The sequence below is a fragment of the Schistocerca cancellata genome, chromosome 3, assembly GCF_023864275.1.
Source record: "Schistocerca cancellata isolate TAMUIC-IGC-003103 chromosome 3, iqSchCanc2.1, whole genome shotgun sequence".
Classification (NCBI taxonomy): domain Eukaryota; kingdom Metazoa; phylum Arthropoda; class Insecta; order Orthoptera; family Acrididae; genus Schistocerca; species Schistocerca cancellata.
In genome coordinates this window covers 554,950,729-554,969,208 of record NC_064628.1, presented here as the reverse complement: position 1 = coordinate 554,969,208, position 18,480 = coordinate 554,950,729, and the positions used below count along the sequence as shown (strand labels likewise).

The window sequence follows — 18,480 nt, the reverse complement described above, 5'->3', positions numbered from 1 at the left end:
CTGACGACCGGTCCACAATGTGAGTATTGGCTCTTGAGAAAAAAAGTTTGCTGAGCATTATGGTAGGGGCATCGGGGGGGGCGAAGCTTTCTTCCTCCGCTCCTCACTCCCGTGCCCCGCGCCCGCTGACGATTGTGACCGCTCGGTTTTGTACGAGTGTAAACAGTTGATCATTCACTCTGCATTACATTGGTTGTAATTCTACTTTATTAAACCAAAACTTAACTATTTACATCGGCATAATAATTTTATTTACGTATTATGAACTTTGACTACAATATTGTCAACAGAGATTGGTTGCTTTTTATTATTAACAGAGTACGCCAAAAAAATCATCTGTTGATACGCTGCTTGGTAAGCGAATCAGTCGGGCAATCAGAATACGATGGAATTAATGTTAATGATAATGTAGCTGACTTAATGCTGTTTTTGCGCTCATGTTTGACGTTACTTTCACAAATTTTAAATTCAACGGCAGTGTGTCTTTACAGTATATTTTCGTGGATGTTTTAATGTTTAACAACTTCATATACACCAGTGTTTTCATTTTCTTCCATCGAACGTCACACGCTTAGGTTTCGAGCTTCCGTTTGACAAGTTTTAATACTACACATTTTATTTTTTAACGTTAACTGTAATAATATATAATCAATTTTGAGACTGTGCAGGTCATTCCTGAAATGGCGGGCACGTGCCGGTTTTCTTTCCTGGTAAGTTGAGGAATGGTGTAAACGTGGAACACTGGTTAGGTTACTGTTCCCACTTTGTGGAAACAGGAATGAGAACACTGTGGTCACTTTTATTCGTAAAAGGAAAGCTAGTGCTTAAATCAGCAAAACAAAATTTCAGCAGTCGTTATCCCACATTTTATTATTTGAATGGCACTTTTACAGAGCATTTTAAATAAATACCCACATGTTATATGTAATGAAAATAATAAGTTTACAAAATACGTGTACGTACTGTTGAACAGCAGCCCCGCAGTTCATCGGTTCTATGACCGTGCGTGACTTTAAACCGCTCCTCTGTAAACTTGGTTGGCACTGACGGAACCAGCGTGAAGTGACTAGGGAAAGTAAGTGAAAATGTTGTTCAGGAGAGTCGGGCGGCAATTTAAACGTCCATTCTACTGTATTTGGTCCACTCCACAAACCACTGCGCCACCTTTATCGGAACCAGAAGACAAGTACATTCACTTTTCAGCACATTCCTTCCATCGACTTGTGATAGGTTTCAAGCTGTAGAGGCATGTATTATGTGACAGCTTATGGCTTTCCTACAGATGATTGTGAATAATATTCAACAACTTTGTTTTCTTGACCTGGTTACTATTTTAGTGAAAATAATTAGTATTATTGCTGCCACTGAGGATAAAACGCAAGTTTAGATTGCAAGCCCAGTAATTTTGTGTGTGGACGTTAATAAACACAAGTTGTGTCATGCGTTCCAAAACAATATGTAAAAATCAAACCAGTCTATGACCGCAAGTATTTGTTTTATTCAATGACCGGTTTCGATCGTTATGATGATCGTCAGATTGATATGTACCCCTGAAGTTTACAAAAGAGGCAAACAAAATTTATAGCCTTGAATGACATCGCCATATCGTCGTCACATAGTGTATATGATAAAATTGTAGTAAACACTTATGGCCCTAAATGTAGGTCCGTCTGTGCTTCAAGGAGACAGATCAATCTGAAGACGATCAGTGACCTTGAATAAAACCACTATTTGCGGTTATGGAGTGTTTTGGTTTTCACATATTCTCAAACTTTGCATCGCTGTTATCTTCAAGGTGACCATATCACCCCTCATCACATTTCAAAACGTCAGAAATGCTCCCTGTAACTTGTCACTGATCTGTATTAGAACAAATATCTATATTTCCGGTAAAAATTCTTGTTGTTTTAGGTTAAATACAATATATCCTAAAATTAAATTGGTTCATTTAATGCTGAGATTTTGCATTTTTCATTGAAACAATGGCGTGTCGTTTCACCAAAAGTGGTATATTGGATTCTTTGAATGGACTATGACTTTGAAACCACAAAAATATAGAAAAGAGAAACTGAAACAGAAATTCGAAGAAATTCATAATTTTTCAGGTGTAACAAGAGTTTTTAATAGTAACATTTCGCTGATAATCACTTAGAAGCATGTAAACTAAAAAGATAGTAATAGAAACATAATTGTCAGTAACGTCAGCCATCTGTAAGTAATATCTCCCGATAATAGTGTTGTGGTTGGCAAGAGAGCCAACACCGTGTTACTAGAGGAGGCCGAAATGCACGCGTTTTAGCTCACGCAAGCTGGCGTGAGGTCTGGAACAGGACAAGGAAATTAGAATTTAGAAAAACGGACGTAGCTGGTGGAATACTTAACTTTAATCCATTAATGATGAATGTCGGTCTGGACGGTACATGATTCACAATATCAATAGTAACTGATAATGGCGCCTTGCTAGGTCGTAGCAAATGGCGTAGCTGAAGGCTATGCTAAACTATCGTCTCGGCAAATGAGAACGTAAGTAGGCAGTGAACCATCGCTAGCAAAGACTGCTGTACAACTGGGGCGAGTGCTAGGAAGTCTCTCTAGACCTGCCTTGTGGCTGCGCTCGGTCTGCAATCACTGATAGTGGCGACACGCGGGTCCGACGTATACTACCGGACCGCGGCCGATTTAAAGCCTACCACCTAGCAAGTGTGGTGTCTGGCGGTGACACCACATATATTACAATTTTTACATTATTCATTTTGTTTCTGCGATGTTTATATTTTGTAAGCGCCGACGAGTGTAGAGTCGTTTCCACGTTACAAGGATCTTCGTATTTGCAAAGTGCGTAATCATTTCTCATTTGCAGTCACAAAATTAAGACATGATGTAACTTACGTAACAGATTCTTTCAGTTTTCGGTCAGATGTTTAATACACTGGAACGCAGAATCACTAACAATATGAAAAAAACATCGAAACTGAAAGGTTTTGGTTGTAAACAAGAGCTGATTATCTAAACACAACAACAATGTCTGCTTTTGGAAGTGCTTTGTGTTCCGCAGTAGTTCATTTTCTTCTTCTTGTTTCAAATGGGCCAACGTTGGACCACACTCGTTCAACCGTTGGCCTTTGATCTTTACCCAGGACTGCCACATCCTCTGCCGATGTAACTCCTTCGTTTCCTCTGGCCACGGCGTACCTTTCCTTCGGGGCTTTTCCTGAAATCCTCGGACTTCCTTCAGGATATGTCTCACAGACTGTCGGTTCTGGAAATCAGTTATTGCCGGTCCTTTAAAGTTCTTTAAGATCCTTTTGATAAAAACGAAGACTTTGTAAAATTGGTAAGATCGATAAAGTATCTTTAGTTGTGTTCGTCTATTACAGATTAATTAAGCATTTACTTACCTTTACAAAGCCGTCTGTGACTTTACAGAGCTGAACGTACGTCGGATAGTCACTGACCGAACTATCCGTCTCTTACGCGAATACACCACTGAACCGTATTTCTTACAGAAGTATTTTTAACTTTGCCAGGTTTAAATTTGTACGTGTTAGCATAGAGTAGAAATATCCGTGCAGTGAGCCCCTTGACGCGCAGAATGGCATTTTTGTCGCGTACATGCATTGCCCGCAAAATCGAATGACTATAGTCAAGAAAGGTTTTGCCTGTAAGCGCTCTGTAGGCTTTGAATGTCATTACTTGGCTAGTGCAAACACATTTTGTTCAAAAGTACTGTGGATTTTATACACACGTTTCATGGCCATCTTAATAATTTGCATTCAATATTCAGAACGAATCTGACAAGATTTCGAAGAGATAAATGCAAGGGCATTATAGTTAATTTTTTGTTCCAGAAAAGGTTTTGTTCTGCACTTGATCGTATTGACATGTCCCTGATTTAAAAAATTAAATTGGGGCGGAACTGTGAAACGACTTTCAGGTGCGCCAAAGTTAAATATCCCCCCCCCCTCACCCTCACAAAAAGGGGGATTGGGAGCTATGGCAATATACCATTAGTGTATCACACACTGAAATATTTTTAGAGGAGGATTTTTCCGTTTTTACTTTCTTGTACCAAATGTTTGTTTTTCATTGATCCTTAAGGAAACTAAAATATTAAATACACGTTCCGATTCTCCACGACATACGTACTAGTATTCCTACGACAATTTCCTACTGCAACTGCTTTATCTCTGTGTTCTGGAGGTAATGACTCAGACTATCACACGTAAATCGTATCTATGGGTATTTGTGTACAATCAACAGATTGACTGGTAGCACACTCTCGCACTGCGTAACCTATCTTTGTCTCAAAACTTAGCTGTAGGGTATTAACTCCCTGTTGCAATGTACCTCAGTTTTTTTCAACGCATAAAGCGAGTGTTGCTAATAAGTAAATAATTAGATGTTTCAAAACAAACTTTTCCTGATTTGACTTATTTCGATTTATATCCATAACAGTAACAATTATTCCACACTGATGTTACCAATAACGTGTAAAAATAGGGCGAATAAATCTAATACTAAAGTTACGAACTCGCCACAAAATGAAAATAAACAATGTTATTCTGAAGTCACGTGACAATTCCGGTTTGGTGTTGGCGACACGCACAGTACACTATACTGACCCTGTAGGTAAGTGTTATGCGACGGTGATATGCGAGTTTAGTTTGACTTATGAGCCGGAACGGAATGGTTATTGAAGTATTCTTGAGTTTGTGATTGAGATGGAAGTGAAGCTCATACATTTCTGGTGTAAAAATAGCTCCTAAGAAATTCCTCATATTGTGTGTTTAAAGTAACCTAAAGTAGAGGAGAACGTTGCACCCTGAGGGTAATATACCTAGGAACACGTGATGTTTTGTGGTCAGTATTTCAGTCTGGTAACCGATTACAGAATGGACTGAAGGAATGCGCACTTGACACCCCCATAATCTGTTTGCGGCATTTTATACGGTTTTAGTTTGTTGTGAAACAGGAGGTATTGTGTTTTACAGCATTCGTAAATGTTTTCGGTTCTACCAATTTATGTACTGTACAACATATTAAAGCTGTTTGGAAGATATTCTTAATACTTCGGTTACAGAATTTCACGGTGAGCAAAATTTTTGCATTTTTAAAACTAGCTATACGGAAGGTTTTGAATAAGTAATGCAACACATTTTTTTCTGGAAGCAGGTTGGTTTTATTCGGTATTCCAATACACCATATTAATCTCCACTTTTTTCGTTACAAAACCCTATTTTTCACCATAATCTCCGTTCAATGCGACGGCCTTACACCACCTTACTGGTACCGCCTGTATGCCCGCATGGTACCACTCCACTGATCGATGTCGGAGCCGGCGTCTTGATGCATAGATAACCGGCCCATCATCCACGTACTGCTTCCTGCGAAGTGCATTCTTCGTTGGGCCAAACAGGTGGAAGTCTGAGGATGTGAGATCCGGCTATATGGTGGATGAAGAAGAACAGTCCACTGAAGTCTCGTAAGATCCTCTCTGGAGTGCGCAGACTCGTGTGAGACCTTGCGTTGTCATGGAGAAGTTCGTTTGCATCTTTGTGCCCACGAACACGCTGCAGTCGTTTCTGCAATTTTCTGAGGGTAGAACAATACACTTCAGAGCTGATTCTTGCACCATGAGGGAGGACATCAATTGAATAACCCCTTCAGAGCTCCAGACGACCGTCGAAATGACTTTACCGGCTGTGGGTGCGGTTTCGATGTTTTTCTTCGGAGGAAAGGTGATGTGGCGCCACTCGTGGATTGCCGTTTCGTTTCCGGTTCGAAGTGGTGAACCAATGTTCGATCGCTTGTGACGATGTTCGACAAAAATTGCCACGATCTGTCTCGTAACGCGCAAGCAATTCCGCACAGGTGGTACTCCGTTGCTCTTTGTGATGTTCAGTTGGACGGCGAGGAAAACGATTGTGTCAGCACTGCCAACCGAGACGTCCAGTCGTGCAGCGTGATGTTTGATTGTCATCCGTCGATCACCTCGAATGAGAGTGTCCGCACTTTACAAACCGAAGTAGTGACAGCTGTATGCGGCCGGCCGACACGCCGGAGGCCAGACAGGTTTGCGCGACCTTGTTGCAGGTGCATCTCCTCATAACTCACCGTTCTTCTGTTCAGGTCTCCGTAGACATTACGCAAGTGCCTTTGAATATCTGCGATGCTCTGGTTGTCTATGAGAAGAAACTCAGTGACAGCTTTCTCTTGGAACGCATCTTCGTTGCAGACCTCGTTTCGAAGGCTACGCAGAGCGCCGCCACCTATCGGAACTTCATGAATGCGTAGGGGCTTAAACAGGAGTATTCCACGACGTCCCACAACAAATTTTCCATTTTTTCAATCGAAACCAGCCGAGGAAAAAAAGTGCTACGTTGCTTATTTAACACCCCTCACACTTCGTTAGTCGTACATCATTTTGTATATTGAAACAGAAGATGATCTACCAATGGAACATGTTATATTTCGAAATGAGTTGAGTTTATTCAATGTATTAACAGCTTTACTTGTCTCGATCATGGAAATTTGCGATAGTATCTAATACCTTCTATTTCAAAATGTATTTCATTTGTAACTGGCTTTTGATAATACTTAGGTGGCTATTAGAATAATATTTTGACAGATAGACTATTAGTTACAGTATTAACAAGAATTTTTCACAGTAACACTTCTAAATTTCAGTGGAATGTGTTCCTAGGTACGTAGCCATGTTGTACCTTGAAACATTTTTCATATTTGTAAACATCTTTCTTTTTTTGGAGTGATTTTCCTAACTTTAAAAGAGACTACAGCACACAGTAAATGACGCTATCACTTAAAAATGAAATGCGAAAGTATACTAAACTTCATTTACACGGCTGGCTAGGGGCGAAAGTCAGGCAAATATTCCAAGATACAATATTCTCCCCTACAGAGAGAGAGTGATCTTCTGTGATGATGTATAAAACTAGCGTCGTATGTATTGACCTACTTTTTGAAATTACTTCTTTATCTTTCGAAATTCCTATTAATTTATCTTCTCTGTATTTACATGTGAGATGTAATGCGTTCCTCATTTTCGTCTTATGTATGTGATTACAGTCAATTTCGCCATTGTTTACATATTCTCTGCATTCTTCAGAATCATCCGACAGATTTTTGTTTTCTGTTTTCTTCTTTTCGTTTCTTGTTACACCACATTGACTCCTATACTGCATGTACAAACACATAAAATCACGAATTAAATTGTCAGAGAATTTTGTTGGTGTGGGTATCATACATTCAGGGAGAAGTATACATTCAGAGTCAGATTTGGTTGATTTTTATGACCCCCTCCAGCCTTAACCTATTTTTCTGTTAGTTGGTTTATGACCTCCTTGGGGATAATCCATCCTTCTGAAAAATCCCTCACCCCTCCTCTTCCACTTCCACCATCCCCACTGAAAACCCTTCTCTGATACAACCACACCTTTAATACCAAATCAATTGAATAATTAAACACATCAATAAATTAACTAACCTTTCTCCTCTGAGAAATCCGATTTTCTATCATTCCAGTCATCCCCAGATGCCCTCCATGGCCCAGGTAATGCATTCTGACAGACATGCATATCCACAACTGTGGCTGTAGTCACAGCAGCAGTTTTCTCCAGCCTCTGAGTGTTGGCACTGACAGTGTATAAGGGGACGAGTGCACTGCATATGGATATATGGGGGTGAGTGGGCTGTATGTACAAGCGTTTTCAGCTGTCTCAACTATTTCGCCATGACAACTCCTAGAATTGTTGTTTAGTGCTCCTCAATACATCGCAGTGCATGCTGTCTTGTAGTGATATTTGAAATGGTGACTATCCTATCATGAGGGAGCCCCTTTCCTCCTCATTCTTCATCCTGGTACAGGTGAGAGAACAAACTTAGGAATTCCATAGTGCTCTATAAAATACACTTAGCAGACCTGTAGTGGTTAGAAATTCCACAATCGTGACGATATTACTCACACTGAAATTTGAAATTCCAACTATCATTTTATACAGCACCACTTCCAATCGAGACATCATATTCACGAGTGGTCACTTTATTGTTTACAATAGTGGTACTATGAGCACACACATCAATCCAAGCACTCCACATATTGTTTAAGGACAGAAAAACGATGTAACTGTGTCAGAATTCACCAACAGGAAACAAGGGGGAAAAATCAGAACGGTTTGCAAACCAGGCAGTTGTCGGATCGAATCCTGCCAAATATGCCAATCCTAGTATCCAGCTCTAGAATGCTAGCAAAAACTGTCTCATACAGAGGGTGTTGATTATATAATTAGTTAATCAATCTGATAGAGTGAGGAAATATTGCCAAGACATTCACTGCTGGTGATTTACCAGGTCTCCATTACTTTGTTCAGGACAACAGAGCAGTTTTTGTGTGACACATGGCAGATGCTCGCTGGGCAGGAAGTAGCCACTTGAGTGAGAGTGAGAGATAGAGAGAGAGAGAGAGAGGAAAGAAGGATGTGTTTCGACAGGAATTTCTCACGTATCGATATCAAAGAGTTGCCGCCACTGATGCTCAGTCCAACATAACTAACCAGAGGGTCGATGGGGAGATTGGAGGGGAAAGAATTAAGGGATAAGGAGTGGAGAGGTTGCCTCTCTCAGCATGCTCTGCTCATGGTGTCATGAACTAACTCAGTCGGTACCTGCACTGCAGGGCAAGCACATAGAGCTTTCACTGACTGGTTTGGAAGGTGTGTGTCTGGGAACAAAACAGGAAGTGAGTCTGGTATCAAATTCTAAAGGAAGCTGACAACTGGTAAGACGCATTTCTCTGCGGGCGACAGGCGCCTCCCAGTTCAGCGCTTGGGGCTCAAAGGATTGCAGGCGTTAAGGGGCGTGTGGTACAGTGTGGCACATGCTGGAATACATGAAGTGGTCGACATGTCTGCCATGCAGGCGGAGCAAAGACGGGATCAGAAGATTTTTAACAGTGTAATTACATGCGGTGGGTTATGTTGACATCAGTTTCATAACGATATTCATTGTGTGATCAGGAAGAAAAGTGATCTATTTGATTAGTTGTTTTTGGTGCATTTTACAAGACCTGCATCTTCCAAAACAGCAGACAATGATTAGCTTTTCCACCAAATAAAAGAGAGATCCACCATCTGCAAATTGAATTTTATAAATACACAGTATATCCTTTGCTATGTAATTAACATTTATTTGAATTTTATTTCATGAGATCCTTCCTCTCTAGCACAGACTGAGTCATTTTCCCACCAATTTCCAGATGGAGGAGGGCAGGGGTGCAGGGGGTTTCCCAGAGAAGGGGGTTTTAATTAACTGATCGATTTAGATAATTAATCAATCAAGTTTGTCTCAGAAAGTATGCTTGGCCCTGAATGTATGCAACCCACATTAACTAAATGCACTTACTCTGCTATATCCTGACTACTACTCTCTTCCTTATAAATGTTATTTCTAATATACTGGGAGGTTATAATTAAGCTTTCGCTACTTGAACCAGTGCAGACAGAAAACTATATGGGTGCCCAACTTTCTAGGAATGATGTTCAGACTGTGCACTGCAAGATGTATGTTGCAAGTGGTGTATGTGTCATGATTTGCAGTTAGGCATTGGTACTGGTATGGCGACATAGGTTTGAAACACAATCATCAGTTTACATTATAGTTGCAGTCAACATGGGTCTGGATATGTTGAGTAGGGCTTTACTCATAAAGCTGTTTTATCAAAACAACAGAAGTAGTGGTGCTGCTCTTCGCGACTATAGACGCATTAAAGCGATACAGAGAGGTCGTCTTTCCTCACCATGATTGAAGAACATGATTCGGAAGTTCGAATTAACTGCTGATTTGGGAATTGTTCCTGGGAGAAGCCGATGGTTAACAGCGCCATGGCTCAGAATACTGGATGCAGTGTGCGATCCTCAAGCAGTGCATGAGCTGTCAACGACAGCTCAACATTCCATGGTCCACCATTGTTACTGGCAGTAGTAGAGCAATGTCTGCTGTGGTTCCAGACTGTCGTGGATGCAGATGGCTCTCACACTGAGCGAAGTTTGTAACCTGACATGTAAACAGTGTACGCAATTAACAAATGTTATCCTCTCATGAGGACATTAAAACGTGTTTCTTTGAATAGTTTATTCGTCAGTTCTCTTTGACATGTCTTTGAAAATGTTTCCACAAAGTTTCATTGTTGTACGATCACTCATTTTTGATGAGGGCCCTCTCAAGTAGCGAAAGTTTAATCACAACTGCCCTGTACCTTGAGAGGCCGAAAGTCATCTGAAGCCACTACGTCGTGAGTCGGACGTTGGCTGCTGAAGCCTATGCGGCGCATTTGTCTCCATATGGCCATGGCAGAAATGGGTTCCTGACGCCCCACTTTCAAATCGACGGCCATCGACCCACAGTAGACGGGCGATCGCCTGGTATGGCTCTGCGGAGGCGACGTGACGTCCGTTTATAAACACCTGTAGTCGTCCTACGCGATGATTTACGCGTATGGAAGCATGGTCTCTGCGATACTGAAGAACCACCCTAGACACCGCTGACGCCGTAAACCCGAAATCTCGTACACTCTCCGGTAGGTTGTGAACCATGCGTCTTGCACCGTTTATCATCCCTCGTTCGAAGCCGGTTAACTCGCGATGTACTGCCACGTTTATTACACACCTGTCTGTAGCAGAGTGCTCAGATATCGTGTCTACAGTCGCACCACATGCTCTATATAGCCGCAACGTTTGGGACTCAGACACAGCACATGTTGAAGTGGGACAACCCTTCACGTGATTTTTAGCCACTCAGTTTACTTTGTTGGCGATTTGATATTAGAAAAAGACGAAGATCTCCATTCCGTATGATTCTGTGGTCCGGATCGAAGTCGACGTTCTAACTCGTCCCAGAGATGTTCCATTGGATTCAGGACTCTGGGCAGACCAGTCCATTTAAGCAATATTATTGACCACAAACCACTGCTTCACAGATACCGCTTTATGAGAGGGTGCATTGTTACGTGTTCGTGTAAAATACAGGGCTGCTGGCACAAGTTGCATCACTGATAACGAGTAAGATTCTAACAGATAAACTGCGACTGGGATATCCAAGTGATTTCACTGATAACGTCGCTAGTTACGTGGGTTGTCAGCATCGAATCCCGAACTGTCCGTGATCCGGTATAGATAGTAGGCACACACTCAGATAGCGGGGCGGCAAACTGAGTCATCTCATGATTCGTCAGAGAAGGAGAATGAATCATAAGCGGCTTACGAACTTCGAACACGACACGAGTGTTGTGAGCTGCTACATTTTCCGTATGCACAAAATAGCCTTGTCAGCGGTCAAGTGCCGCCTGCACCAACAATATGACGCAGGACTTTCCAAGTAGACAAGTGTACTTTGTGTTTCGTCATATTTATGTGGGACTTCCCTCTTCAGTGATTCCTATAATTAATTCAAATTTCGTTCTTGTGTGATTCATGCAACTGTCATAATCTTCTAAGAAGTAACTGTCTTGGAACTCAACCTAATAAAAGTTCTGCATGTTTGCCTGTGCGAACTAAATTTTGACATAGTCTTGCAACTATTGAAATTAAGCGGCACTAAACACTTTGTATAGCTTTGCCTGTCTTAAATATTTCGATTTTCACACTCTGCAGTTCTCGTACTGTATTTCTCCTATGTCTTTTACAATAAACTTTATAGCTGATATTTTGTTACTGTCTCGGAGTAATGCACTGGCCTGTCAACTGACACTTTTCAGCACTTTGCAACAGTTCATATAGATATTGTCTACATGTTTGCTATGATTGTCCCTAATACTATGATAAAGTTTCCATGCTCTTCTACTTACATTATAATGTCAGAAATTATCGAAATAGGTTGCATGTTAGCACTTTATTCATGCTTGCGACATTGTAATCAGAAAGAAGTATATAGGAAAGTTTTGAAGGTTTATTGAAATGTATTACGTCATTTCAACACTCTGAGTTGTAGACTTCTTGCTAAATCTGACTCTCAAGATAGTCCCCAATCTTCTGCATTGCAACAGGACCCTTATCTCTTCTGTACGGTACCCCTCAGCTAAGGAATTATTGATATGTCGTGCATAAAAGCTTTGGGAGACGTATCAGTCGTACACTGCATTAACGACAAAACTCTCATCTTGACTACAACTATTTATTATGTTTCTTTAATCCTTATGCTTTTCAGCATTACGACACTGTTTCTTTGAAAATGACGTAATGCAGAAACGCATAAGTATTAAAAATATAATAAATACTTGTGGTTAAGATATAATAACTAAAGAATTATCCATGAAAAAAATACGTATTAATGCCGCACTGTTTCTGTGTACTCTAATTAAAAAGTATAATATATCTGACAGTAGTATTCATGTAGATTATCTAATGGACGGCTTATTATTTCTCCTATGTTTAGATGATGATGTCATAGACGATTAATATCGGAATCAAGCCTATTAGTCTTTCATTGACTTCGGCTCTAATTTCCCTTTTAGTTTGCAATATTACTTCATTCTATATTGGACACTAACATGAAATTCCTCTTTCAGCATCTGTCATTACCGAAATTTGTTTTGATGTTTGATTATAACTGATTGTCTTTAACTATGACAACCAGTTACGCATGTGCATGGTTTTGTAAGCCCGAAATCAATTCGTAAATGTGATAAATTTCAAAAAATGGCTCTGAGCACTATGAGACTAAACTTCTGAGGTCATTAGTCCCCTAGAACTTAGAACTAGTTAAGCCTAACTAACCTAAGGACATCACACACATCCATGCCCGAGGCAGGATTCGAACCTGCGACCGTAGCGGTCCCACGGTTCCAGACTGCAGCGCCTAGAACCGCTCGGCCACCGTGGCCGGCAATAAATTTCAAAATAAGAATTAATTTTGAATTTTAATTGTTACATATTACATTATTACTAATTATCAACGGAGGTATCCATTTGCTCGCTCGGTTTACATCACTTTGGTCATGAAAATAATGTTCTATCACTGTTTGCACTCTTTTTCTACGGATTAATAAACGTTCGAACACATTTTCTCAGGTTTTTTTGAGGCCAGAAGAACGATTTCATTAGTTCAGTGAACATGAGATTCGACAGAAACATTAGTTTCACATAGGTGACAGTCTTTATTCAAAACATGATGAAGCCATTATCTTTGCTGTTATGCTTCCATTATAACCCTTAGCGAACGTAGTATCTAAGAGAGTTAATTACCTATTTGCAGCGCCTAGAACCGCTCGGCCACCGTGGCCGGCAATAAATTTCAAAATAAGAATTAATTTTGAATTTTAATTGTTACATATTACATTATTACTAATTATCAACGGAGGTATCCATTTGCTCGATCGGTTTACATCACTTTGGTCATGAAAATAATGTTCTATCACTGTTTGCACTCTTTTTCTACGGATTAATAAACGTTCGAACACATTTTCTCAGGTTTTTTTGAGGCCAGAAGAACGATTTCATGAGTTCAGTGAATATGAGATTCGACAGAAACATTAGTTTCACATAGGTGACATTAGTCTTTATTCAAAACATGATGAAGTCATCATCTTTGCTGTTATGCTTCCATTATAACCCATAGCAAACGTGGTATCTAAGAGAGTTAATTACCTATTTGCGAGCCTAAGAAATGAAAATGTTCAACTTGTTCGGATGTTAAACAATAATAAAATATTGTTCTCAACTTGGTTTTGTTGTCCCATAAATTGTTTCGAGATACAGTCTGTGACCTTGTACAGAAAATGCGTCGTTTTTTTCGACAAAACGTCACATGCTATTGCATTTTATATGACTAACAAATTTCATATTTAGATGTTTTGATTGGTGGCATAAGCAGGTCTCCATCATTGCTTCACAAGAAGCTGAGGCATGTGGTACATTTCGATCCACGGACATAAAAAAGAATGGTCATGGTAAGTCAGATTAGCCCTTTATCGTACAGGTTTTTCATGTAAAGTTTCTAGCAGAAGGCGCTCAGTTCGTTGTCATACAGATTTCATTGCTATGAAGGGACGGAACAGACACTATAAGGAGACTTAAGATCGTCGGGCGACCGAGATATAGCAATGTGATTTATTTGTTAATTTTTTAAAATAATTTTTAGCTTTATGCTTTATTGCGTCGAAACTATTAAAACTTTTTAACAGTTATGCGGAGAGATGGTGAACAACTTAGTGCTACAGATCGCGTCATCGTGTGTCCTAACCCAAAGAAAAGCAAGGAACAACCGTTCATTGACTTCTTCCATCAAGTCAATCCTATTCCCCCTAGCAAGTAGATAACGACATAAACTGAAGAGGATCGTTGTTTAATGTTACTCGACGTTCGGTAGCTGGACATCGAGCGAGGTGGTGCAGTGGTTAGCACTGTACTCGCATTCGGGAGGACGACGCTTCGAACTCGCGCCCGGCCATCCTGATTTAGGTTTTCGTGATTTCCCTAAATCGCTTCAGCAAATGCCAGGATGGTTCCTTTGAAAGGGCACGGCCTTTTCCTTCTCGACCCTTCCCTAATCTGAGCTTGTGCTCCGCCTCTAATGACCTCGCCGTCGACGGGACGCTAAACACTGATCTCCTCCTCCCTCCTCCGGCGGCTGGACAATGGAGACGGGTTTGTACGAACTGTTTCGCAGAGGATGAGCTTGCAGTAAGCCACAATGATCGCCCACTCTTTCAATAACTTCCTATTTCCAGTTATTGCATTCGTTCTTTCGAACTACTGAAATCACTAAGCAACCTGAACAGGAAGGAGACAACGTTTAAAAAGAAACGCAAACACAACCAAGGCTGGAGCTATGCGCAGCAGTATATAATAATCTCCGTCTAGGGCGCCAGAATCGGCCTGCAAGAGACAACTAACTGCCGGCCACCGTGGCTAAATAGTGTCTGACAAGACCGAGCGCTGGCTTTAGTAATGTAAAGGACACATTGGGTCAAAAAATCCGGAAATTGTCCCCTGAATAAAAGTGCATTTATGGGAGTGTTTCCTAACTCACTGCTTACGTGCCGGAGGGTATGCAGTTGGAAATGAAGTTCAAGGCCGCGGGGGAGGGTGGTACGCAGCACCTTAACGATCGCCTTGCTTGCAGCTGCTACTTCGATCGTAATGTGCAGCAGGGAACTTTCTCAAGCGGAAGTGTGCATTTCCGTCCTCTGTGGAGGCGTTTATTTCGTCATTAACATATGAGTCTCCCCAAGCAAAATTAAATGAGAGGTCAAATAGTTCCTTCTAACAGGCCGAGCGCGGTGCTGCAGTAATACGACACTGGTGGACTGCTGTTCAGATATGGCCAGTCATACAGATTTAGGGGTTCTGTGGTGTTTCTCTGAGTCGCTCAAGGGAAATGTCTAGAGCGTTCCTTTGAAAAGGACACAGTCGATTTCCTTATCTAGCCTTCTCCATCTCGAGCTTGAGCTCCATCCCGGCTGACTTTTGACATCGACGGGGCTTCAACCCCAGTCTTCATTCTTCCTTCCACTAGGCGACAGTTCGTCTTGGCCAACTGCGCTAGTGTTCCATGTCACATGATTCTGATGACGACGGATTTTTAAAACCAGTAGCAACGCGGCACTACTGTTTTCTGTCTTTTTATTTGAAGGTACGGAACGGGAACTGACTTCACTTTTGTAGCTGATTACTTGTAAAAATTTCACGTTACATTGTCGATGGTGAAACGTCGGAAAAACCAGTAAACGGTCGTCGGCTCAAGATACTAGGACAAGTTTTAACAGGCAACACGTCAAGTAGTAGCCGCGAAAACTTCAACAGTTTTATAATTTTTTGTCTTTGATACACTGTAATGCATCAGCCTCGCATGGCTCCCTCAGTATTAAAATATAGCGTATATCAAACCATAACTGTACTAAAATAAATAATCAGCTATTGATTTTACAACAGTTGCAGCATGTTTCTACAATGCGTACCTATATTACTCCATTTTTACAAAGAATCCCATTACACAAACAAATATGCTACATCACGTAATGTCAACTATGTCACTTCAGACCAAGAGGCAGTTCACGTACTTGATAAGAAGGAAAGAAGATTAAGAGACTAAAGCCCAGTCGACAGCGAGGACCTTCGAGATCGGGCGTAAGCTCGTATTGGCTCGTGGACAGTTCTAGAAAATCATCTCATTCTTCGCCTGAAGAGAAATCACGGATAACACTTATCTCGAATGCCATAAAGGGATTTGAACCCTTCTTGTCCTAAATACGAGTGCAGTCTGTTAACCACTGCTCCACCTCGAGTCGGACGATGTGACAGAGGGTCTCGCAATTTTTAATGGTTTAATAGTGCAGCAGTAGATTCCGAATACAGAAAGAAAGTCAGACGGTATGGGATATTTAGAGATTGTGGCAAAGGTGAGATGAAGATACTGCTGTATCGCCATTCATTTTTCAAGAACTTCGCTCAAGCTACAAATATACATGTATTTGTCTAACGTGTTCAACGTTGAGAGCAAACTCCAAGGAGTTAAGTCAGCGATTATAATTTTTATTTTCAGAAAGGATAGAGGGGATGGTATTTTCAGCATTGGAGCGATGGCTCTTTATTGTCTGATAATCATGATTGTAGGAATGGAACCAGTCACATTTTGTTAGCTGTCATTCTCATCGTTCCGACGTCTGGGTTCGAGACCAGGCAGGTACTCAGACCGTCGCTTGTAGTACCCACTGGAAGCAACTAAGTCAGTCTTACCATATAATTCAGTGCAATGAAATATCAATACCCGACATTATGCATGCTGTCTTTGACGTTGTGGAAACTTTAGAAATCACAAATAATTGCTGACTGAAGCGGCCCGGTTTCGACTCCCTGCCGGGTCAGATATTTTCTCCGCTTGGGGAATGGATACTTGTTGTCCTTACATTCGAATCGACATTACTGACACGAAAGTCGACTCAATCACACTGTTCTATCGTCTTTGCGCTACTGTGATGTCTGCATGGGCTCCAATCGAAAGCCAATATATTGCAATTAAAAAAAAAACCACACAAATCCAGTATATGTCTGTGTACATTATTAATCACCTTTACTTCTTCGTATCACGAGTAATGCAGGAGACACTATAAGTGAATTTGTACGAAAACTGTATGATCTTGTGGCCATAGAAATAGTACACTGAGCAATGTTATGACTATATGAATTGTGTTTATTACTCATGATCACAATTCTAAATAGTTCCAAGGACCTCCAGATGTCATATATAAGAAAATAGCTTTGACGTTTGTCCATCATTTCGTCAAGAGGCATTTCTAGTCTGATTTAAAAAGATCAGTAAAATGATCAATTTCTGCTTCTTCTGTCTCTCGAATCCCTCTCGTTAGTGATACGGGGACGAAACTTCAGGATGTCGAAGGGCGGCAAAATTACAGAGATCTGAAAAGAAAGAAAATCCAGAAACATACGTGCCTTTTTTGCCAGGTACTCAGTTGTGTGAGATCTTGCCACAGTGTCTGTAAAATAAAGCAGTGGAAGGCCACACAACACACCTGTTGTCGCTAACTGCGCCGGAGGCGAGGAGCTCCTGGACGCTGTCGCCTCACTTTGCTGCTAAGCACGGGCCGGGCCATAGCGGGCGGCGTGCACTGTCTCAGCGAAAGCCGCACACGCACACCGTGTCACAACAGCTGCTAGCCTAGCTGGGGAAGCGAGCTGGGCCGCTAGTCGCCGTGCAAAGCGGGAGCGGGAAACAGAGCCAGGTACTCACAGGTAGGAACAACAGTTCATTTAGAGACGTCGTGGGGGGTCCGTCGGCATGAGCGGAGGCGGCGGAGCGGCGGCGGAGGCGTCGGACACGGAGGCGGCGCGGCTGGGCGACGGGCGCGCACTGGAGGCGGCGGCGCCAGCGCCGGCCCGCCGCCGCCGATCAATAGCCGCGCCGCCCCAACCCCCGCCGCCTCCGCCGCTCACTGGGTCAGCAGCTGATTGCCGCCATCTTGCGTCAGCTGTGCGCAGGCCCCGCCTTGTTTACACTGCTACTTCGCCGATCGTTGCGCCTTTCCGGATTATAATCGCATCAGCTGGAGTCTATATTTACTTCCGGGTAAAAATACTCCGTGTGGGAACATTGCTACATGAAAATTCGTATCACGAGAGGAAGTGACGTCGGAACTATTATTACAATTCCTTTTGGCCACAAGTCGATGTCCTCTCATTTACTTCTGATCAAATATGAGATACGATTGCAGCATCTTACGTATGCTACTAGCACTTCGTTGAAATAAGCACCAGACAAAAAATTAGTCACCCCTAGGAGACAATACGCCAATATACCTACAAGATTTAGGGACTAGTTCCTTACACCAACATAAGAAAAAAAATGCATAGTAAAGACGGGTTCTAAAATGCTTACCTTGGGAGCTATGAGCACTTGTTCGTCTTCGATACTATGAAATACATCGCTTCTACTTCAAGCTCCTTGCTTCCATAT

The 18,480-nt window shown here is 41.6% G+C and overlaps 1 protein-coding gene across 1 annotated transcript in view; it reads right to left on the bottom strand.

Moving 5' to 3' along the window:
• The window catches only part of LOC126175395 (tripartite motif-containing protein 2-like), a 412,180-nt gene extending 394,317 nt beyond the window's left edge, over positions 1-17,863 (bottom strand). The window contains exon 1 of the mRNA XM_049922183.1: positions 17,758-17,863. Within this exon, the coding sequence (XP_049778140.1) occupies positions 17,758-17,777 (20 nt within the window). The 5' untranslated portion in view covers positions 17,778-17,863. The remainder of the gene's footprint in view (positions 1-17,757) is intronic.
• Positions 17,864-18,480: the final 617 nt, after the last annotated feature.